The 8,431-nt window shown below is 39.8% G+C and overlaps 1 protein-coding gene across 2 annotated transcripts in view; it reads right to left on the bottom strand.

Moving 5' to 3' along the window:
• Positions 1-1,712: 1,712 nt before the first annotated feature.
• OSBPL2 (oxysterol binding protein-like 2) overlaps positions 1,713-8,431 on the bottom strand; it is a 33,940-nt gene continuing 27,221 nt past the window's right edge. Inside the window, exons 10-14 of one of the 2 annotated variants that reach the window (XM_010075673.1) lie at positions 8,119-8,242; positions 6,116-6,244; positions 5,408-5,531; positions 4,626-4,716; positions 1,713-3,431 (exon numbers count right to left, since the gene is read on the bottom strand). In XM_010075673.1, coding sequence (XP_010073975.1) covers positions 3,329-3,431; positions 4,626-4,716; positions 5,408-5,531; positions 6,116-6,244; positions 8,119-8,242 — 571 coding nt within the window. In that variant the 3' untranslated portion in view covers positions 1,713-3,328. The remainder of the gene's footprint in view (positions 3,432-4,625; positions 4,717-5,407; positions 5,532-6,115; positions 6,245-8,118; positions 8,243-8,431) is intronic. The other variant, XM_010075674.1, reaches the window with a different exon arrangement.

The raw sequence follows: 8,431 nt of genomic DNA, 5'->3' as shown, positions 1-8,431 counted from the left end.
CAACAAACCCAGCCCCTGCGGCCTCTCCGCCCCGGTACAGCCTTTACCTATCGCGATATGGGGCGATAACCCTGCTCCCCGCTGGCTCCAGGGAGCGCTGTGCGCGGCCCAGGCACACGGCTCCCTCCGGACCCAGCTGGGGAGCAGGGGAGAGGAGAGCCTCGAGGTTGTTTTTTAAAAAACAGCGGTTTTTTGGTAAAAAATACCGAGAAATTAATTATTAAACGGGAATAAATACCGCTAACGACCCTGGCTCTGCTGGATAATTTCAGGCCATTCACCCCAGGACGGGGCCTCGCAGACACCAACAGACACGCAAAGGCAACTCCAGCGCTCATTTCCCTTCCCCTCCGTGTTCGGTAACAGCCCCTCGCTGCCCGGCTCCAGCCCAGGCCTGGGAGCTCTCCCACCACCCCCTTCCCTGCCCGCTCACCCTTTTCCAAGGCAGCTTCCACGCCGTGGGTCCTGGCCCTCGCCCCTCGCGGCACACCGACAGCACAGGGCAAGAGCCTGTGGAAAAGGCCTCGATGGCGGTGCGGGGCTGGTCGAAGCTCCAATTTAAATCATCTTTGTCTAATGAGCATCCCTGTGAAATGAAAAAGTACAGACCCGGCCCTGGGTGAACAACACCCGTGTCACCTTCCAGCCGCCCCTCCACAACTGCCCTCGTGTGAAAGTGTCACAAAAATCTCTTGTCACCATCTAGAGGCCCAAAGGGTATTAGGTATTTATTATAATTTCTTTCTAGACGGTTTCTCTACAGAGCTGTATTAACATATACTAACACAGTTATCTTATATACAGTGTTTAATCAAGTTATAAAAGTGACATTCTTTCAAAAGGTGCGAAGTTATTAACGTTTTGACACGTAAACTACTGAGGCAAGATCTGCATTGAAAATAAAACTTTTTCACTTCCAGAGCATTAGGAGTCCCATGGCTAGCCAAGCATAGAGGGGAAAGTATTTTCTAAGTGTTGTCAATGAAGAACAATAAATTTAAAAAAAAATAGATTTGGAACTAATCTGAAACTTAACCCTAAAGGAAGGGGAGAAGGGGGTAAAGACACAACTAATGAAGTGTTCTCACTTGAGAAGTCTTCCCAGTTTCTTTTTAAATCCCATAAAGATTCGCTACTGGAGTTTGGATAAAAAAAACCTTGTTACAATTTTTTCATGCTTTTGCATAATGCAAAGGGTTTAGGTCTTGGAATTTAATTCGTAACTTAGATGAGAGGGATGCCAACTTGTACACTTTGTCTTATAAACAGAATATTTCTTTAGCAATTACTCTACAGTTTTTCCTTTCAAGCAATTTCTATTTATATGTATTAAAAACATTACTCCAGCATTAAACATACTATTTAGTTTAAGCAAGTTTTAAACTCCCATGAGATGCTGAACTGGCTTTATGTGAGAATCCTTTCAATCCCCACCTAACAAAGGGATCCCTACACCGCTTTCAGCAGCTTTGGAAAGGGGGTTACAGTGCCTGGCACGGTCATTAAAGTCCATTTTTTTTATAAAAGTATTTTTATGCTGTCCCATACGGATCAGCAATGTTTTTTTCAAAAGTCAAGTGTCTATGCACTTAGCAGGAACAAATACAACCCTACCACCTGCATCGTACCATCAAGTCTGGCTGTGGGTCCCAAGGACAGCACAAGGTGCCATTTCTGGCAACAGCATAAAGCTGCCACAGGCACAGTTCGGATTAGGCCCTTATTTATTGCCTGGAAGTTTTACAGCTTCTTTTATTTTTTCCAATGAAGATACCAATTAAATCTCCCAAAAATTTAAGGTTAATCCAATCACTAGATACATGATTTGATACAAAAATTTTTTCCATTATTAAGTTAATTTTAATTCTGTAGCTGGGAAAAAAGCACTAAAATCTACTCTTTGGATGAAACCACAAATGTGTTTGGACCTCAATAAGACCAGTTCTTCCAGGAACTCCTCAAGTTGCTGGTGCTTAACAGCAATTTCTGAATTACTGTAAACTTCACAGCAGTGTAACTGCTCTCCATATTTGCCTGGTTACTCAATTAAAACTTTCATAAAAGAAGTAGCAACATTAGGATTACTTTTAATTACTGGACCTATTTTTTTCAAGCCTCTCTCCCCCCTACTCCCCAAAGTGTATTACTTGAAAGAAAATGAATGTGTCAATTCAGTAACCGATTATTTCCAGTATTACATGGCTTCAATGGTTCGATACGGAACAAAAAAAAAAAAATCAATCCCACTTTTTGACATCACATGCTCACAGAAAACTCGCAATAGGTTTAACTCTGCCAAAGCTTGAAATTGATTCTGCTTTTTCACAACATACAAACCAGACATGACCTAATAATGAAAAACATGCAAACAAAAACTTCCCCAAAATATGAACCTGTGCAGATATATGTACCAAAGTGCTTCCAAATAAAAGTTTAGTCTAGAAGCATACATAGTGCCAAAGCTGCCAAAGGTAGTGCAGAAGATTTAAGCCTCCAAGTGGTAGCAAGCAATATAATTTACACTGGAACCACCTCTACATTCCTATAATTGCTTCCGAAGCTTCTTGTATTTTGAAAACAGCATTTGACTTCAGAAAAAGCACACTTTTTAATGCACCCTTCCCTTCTCCTAACGTATGCTTTGTGTCATTTCATCACAGGTATACAGTTTAATGCTCACAGTGTCCAGAAGTTGTGAAGACTCTAACAGACAACTACAGTTTGAAAAGCTCAGGTTGGTTTTTGTTTCCCCAAGTCTCTGAATTATTGAATCGTATTGAGAGAGAGAGGGGCCAGGAGCTCCGGTCCCCACGTAGTGCTACATACCGTATGGAAGGTTCACATGCATCTCTCCACGGGGAGTATCGACAGTACTAGACTGGATCCTGTTGGTACCATATTAGCTTTTCATCCCTGCTCCGAGTTCCAGAACTTTCAGATTCTTCACTATTGTACTAAGTAACAAGGATATTATCTGTATTTTATTTAAGTTATGTAGTTTTCAAGGATATTATGTGCTCTACTGGATACAGCGTATCTTCCCAACAAAGAAATTGGGGAAAAAAAATGAAGAACCAAAGGTCCCTTTGAAAATTAGTGAAAACATGATGATTTCAGGTGCAGCTTTATGGAAAGAATGCAACAGTATTTAAATATTTGGCAATCCAACATTAGTGATAATTAAATCCTTGATTGTTGACCGATAGAATTTTTGTTAAAATTTACTTAGAAAAGCTGGTTTCCGCTATCAACAAAACCAGAGCAACTGGCTTGGAATGAAATCTAGTAACTAGATGTCCAGATGAGATGAGCGATTGGTTCCATAATTTCAGTATATGTCTGGACAGTCTGAGAAATTTCTATCAAAATAGCCACCTGAGTACAGCCAATCTGAAGTCCCAGTGTATGGGTTAGTGCCTTGATGAAACCATCTGTAAAAAAAAAAAAAAAGACAAAAAGCAAACAGAGTGAATAGTTATTAATAGGGGAAAAAAAAACAACTTTGCATCTTTTATGTAACATTGTGAAAACAAACTAGTATTTCTTATCAGAAAAAAATTCTCAGAAAATATTCTGAACATGAAATATAAGGCATTAAAATTCCTACACAAATATCACCACTTTGTAGAGCATTTTTTTTTTAACGTAAAGTCAAGGAGGAGTATGAAATGGATTTTTAAATTGCTGCCCCATACCAAATAAAAATAGTGTTGATAATTTAGATTATATATTGATTATATATATTAATTTTTACTTTAAAGAATGCCAAATCAGTTACACAATACATTTTGTAAACCTGTCCAAACAGGAAACAGTTCTGTGCTATGGCGCTGTACTTTGCACAGAACACTAACAGATGCTCACTTTTTAGCCAAGTTGACTGAAAACAATTTTATGTTCTCTGGAAGAGATTTTCAAAGGCATTAACTGGAATTAGTCTGTAGCTCCTCCTCCTGGCTTTGGGAAGAGAATGCTTTCTCTTCTGAATTTCATGAAGTCATGGGAGCATCCCAAAGTTCCTTGCCTTTGAAGGAAGCACCTGCAATAACTGGCCATGAGCATACCCTTGACGGCACAGCACTGGCATCTGTGACAAGCAACCAGCAGCAGCAGGAGCCAAATCACACATTATGCCGTCATGCATTCTGTGACTGAGAAGTCACTTGAATATGCGATTCAAAAAGCAATTTCTGAAGTATCCAAGCCAATAAGTCCTAAGAGTATGAAAATAAAAGGCCCTGGAGGGCCACATCTTACTCAATTGCCAAAAGCTGGACAGGAATTGGGTAAAGGAGACACAGGACTTAACATTTTGTTCATTCAAACAAAAATTACATCTGTCAGTTTTAAAAAACAAAACAAAATAAATCCAGCATTACCCCAGTAGTTAATTATTACAAGTTTCAGCATTTATTATTAGATAATTTCTCCAGGTCAAAGTTATCAGCAGTTTTGGCTTTCAGCTACATTATTTAATTGTTGACCCAGCAAATGCTTGAGGTGACACTACAAACTGTGCTGTCACGCAGGAAATCAAACACACACTGTCTTGAATAAAATCATTTCAAGCAGCATACCAAACCAGCCCAAGCATTAAACAAATGCCCAACTTCCTTCTCCCTTACCGCGTGTGCCATTCCACTTCATCTTTTGCACGCTCCTTGCGAGCAGCTCTTTGTTTCTCTTCTAGTCGCTCTTTCTCTTTGCTAGCCACTTCTAACAAACATTTCAAGAGAAATTGGTTACTTAGCAAAACAGAAACAAAAATGCAGAAAACACAGAAAAGACTGCAGGCAAATTACATATAGTTCATTTAAGCAAGAGAAAGCATTTGCTGTACACAATCTCACTAAACAATGAAAATCTCAGGCAACAAAAACCTAAAATTGTAATTTCAGAAAAGCTGCTACTACAAACGCAGAGTCAGCAGTGAAATTTTGGTGGTTTATCTCTCAGAAACACTGCACTGAGACAGGAAAGGACTTAGATTAGGCATAACAGAGAGAGTGATTTTTTTTTCCCCCCACTATTTGGCCATGTGTTTTTTTCTGACAAATGCCAGAGCAACAAAGCATGTCTGTTCACCACATGTTTTTCCAGACAAACTCCAGAGCAAGAGAGCATGTCTGCCAGTTCCCCCCAAGTTAACAAACATGCAAATACACCACAGCATAGGATAGCAGTCTTGGGATCCACCTTGGGCACATTTGCTCTCCCAGATTTCTCTGGGAGAAAACAGACATCATACGTTGTTCAAAAGCATATTCATTAAAATAGGATGAGAAAGAGATACGGCTGCTCTGGGAATGAGGAACTCAAGACAGTGTGACTGTATCAACCAACCTCCCTTCAGTCACCCCTCTCAAAACTTGTTAATGTGAAAATATTTCCTCCAGCGAACACATACCCATGTTTCCGTTTTCCATATTTCTGATATCTGGACGTAGCCGGCAGTCAGTGGGAGCCAATATTGCTTCCATGCCCTTTTCTAGCTCATTGAGACTCACAGCAAAACTGGTGAAATTGTACATCTTAAAAGCAAATTAAAGATAACATACAGGTTATTTTGGCAGAGTGGCACTGGGTTCCCTATACTGAATGGATATACCAGAACTTCCAAGAGAAATTACTGAGTCAAACTTCTCCCACTGGCTACCCTGAAAGCAAGGTTAGGCTCATACCAAACTAGTTTTTTTGTTGGAGGGGCAGAAGGGGACGCAAATCACAGCTTTAATTTTTTAAGCGTTCTTTGCTTCAGAGGATCAAGATGGAATTTCCTCCACATCTGACATTTAACATCATGATTTTTATGAAAAAACTACCCACACCTAAAAGACCAAAAAGTCTTGTTGAAACCACTGAAGTTTAAATAACCAGACTGACACTGAGGCAGCTGCAGTCATTACCAACTCCGACACAGCAGTGATGCTTTCAGCACAGGAACGCAACAGACAGCCTGCTGTAATATAATTTTACTGCTGCACAAGAACTGCCAGAGTCTGTCAATAAGCATGCTAAGGACAGACATTTCAACAGGGTTTCCCTTGAACATTACTCACCTTCTCGTGGGTAAGTCAGTAATGACAGCAATACACAGACTGATTGAAACACCCACCTGTGATGAGTTTGGTGGCCTACAATTTATTCTCCAAAGCAATTTACTGCCTGGTATGAACTGCACTGTGTCTTGAACCTCTGGCATATCATCAGCCTCATCATTTTCAGATTTAATAACATCTTCACTCTGAAACAGAGATAACATTTGCCAGGGGAACAAAGGGAAATTGGACAGTTTCATCTAGAGCTCTCCAGTGACTGTTGGAAAATCTGTTCAAATTAGAGATATTGAACACTCTCCTCTACTTGTGCCTCACCCCTCATGTTCGCTTTTCCTCACTCTGTATGCTGTTCCTCTCAATTTTATCTTAACGTCTGGCTCCTGATATCTCTGAATAGTCTCCCACCACCTATGTACAACGAACCTGAACGTCTGTTTAAAAAAAGATTAGTAAATTCATGTCTTTCAGAAATCTTTTCTCTAGCTTCCCTTCTATCCCATGCCACAGTTTGATTTCACCTAACGTGACTATTACTTCTTCAGGTTGAAAGAAGTCAAGGCTACAACTTAAACCAGTTCTCATAATGGCCTAAGAAAGAAAAATGTGTCATGTCTGCTTTTGGATGTTGCTTCATCATTTGCAAAAGATCTGGATGTGCAATTAAAAACCAGATATGCCCTTGTTTCAGTCTGATTTCCTATGATCTCAACTGTCGTAACAATAATCACTGCCAGCTTTCTCACTATGAAGGCTGTGTACCTAAGTTTATAAATACAGCTTATCGGTTGCACTACTATAATGCACATAGAAAATCAAACATGGTATTCTTCAAGGGGCTGCTCTCAGAATCGGAGAGAATCTGACTGTCATAGGACATAGACAGCTACATGGTGGAATTTCAGAGCATTTCACCATGAGAAACCATTGAAAACCACAACAACCAGAAGGGAAGTTTGAGGCAATAACATTCTAGAGTGACAGTATCACAGTTTTCCTCCCTCCCCTCACTCCCACCCCCTTTGTATTTTTTTTCCACCTCCTCTGACATGGCTCGTTTATTTTATTCAAAAATACTCTATTAAGATAACAGGGCCTGTTTTATACACTAGAAAACAGCTCCATATGGTCAAGAGTCTCATTTCAATCATTTGGTTTGAGTATTCATTATTTAAAAAGACTCTTTTAGACTACTTTCCATGTCAACATCTAGTTTACTGTTAGACAGTTCCCCATCTAAATATAGATTCAACAGGAAGGAAGGAAAGAAAGAGTTGATTTTCATAAGATGAACAGAATCTTATTATATTTTTTAAAAGTCAAAATAAAAGCCTGTACCATGACAGAATCCAGAGCCAAAAGCAAGGCCTGTTGTTGCTAGATTCTTCTGATGTTAATACTTTAAAAAAAAAAAAAGTTTTGAGTCCCTTAATGTTGAGGGTGATTAGCTTTAGTTTAACTTATTTTCAATGAGCAACCACGGTCTGCAAGACCCTGCTGATATCAGGAAACCCAGAAGTCCTCTGCTGCACCATACATTTTGCATTTTCTGTATCACCAAGGCTTCAGTGGTAACTTATCTGACACTGCTTACATGTGATGAAAAAGCCCTGCATGTTTCCCGACCACTTTGTTGTCAAGGCCGTCTACATCATGAATTCTGAAAGGCTGCATCACCAAAAAGCATAACTGACTTAAAAACCATTTTTTTTTTAAATGTCCAAATCCTAGTATTTTTACATCTGGCGTTGTCAGAAGAGCCATTTTGTGCATCCAAGGACTGTACAACATCAGCTTGGGGGTTGATATTTGATGATTTCTCTTTGACAAATCTCTATCAAACGCCATTTCTCTGTGCTCTCTTCACTATCAGCAGTTCACACACAAGTCTACACAAGTTGAGAAGACTTTGCTCTTTGATGGGATTAAGACTGCCCATATCTGACCCCTACCAAAAGATGGACTGTTTCATTCACCACCACCTGACCATTTCCGTGGAGATGTTTCCCTTTCATTTCTCATATTTCAGTATCTTTCCTCCCTAAAGAGTCCTTAAGCTTACCGGCTTCAATTTCTTCTGCTCACCACCTCTCTTTTCATTCTTTTTGTAAGTCTCGTACGTAGTGGGATCAGTGCACCATAAGCATTCTGTCCACTTGCCATAGATCACGCACACCTTCTTTCTGCTGCAGAGAAAGGAAAAGAGACTTAGCTTTTGCTTCTTGTAAAGCCTTCTAAGCCAAGTCATGCAGATTCTGGTCTATATTAAATACCCAGCTTTCTACTTCGTTATATTTTATGCTTCTTTGCAGATTTCTTAGAAGCTAGACATTTGACAATGCAAAGAAAAGGTTTCAGCTTATTCCAGTCTTTCT

Source organism: Pterocles gutturalis, unplaced genomic scaffold, assembly GCF_000699245.1.
Source record: "Pterocles gutturalis isolate BGI_N339 unplaced genomic scaffold, ASM69924v1 scaffold42972, whole genome shotgun sequence".
NCBI lineage: Eukaryota > Metazoa > Chordata > Aves > Pterocliformes > Pteroclidae > Pterocles > Pterocles gutturalis.
Note: the sequence above shows the minus strand (reverse complement) of the source record. Positions and strands in the feature narration are given on the sequence as shown.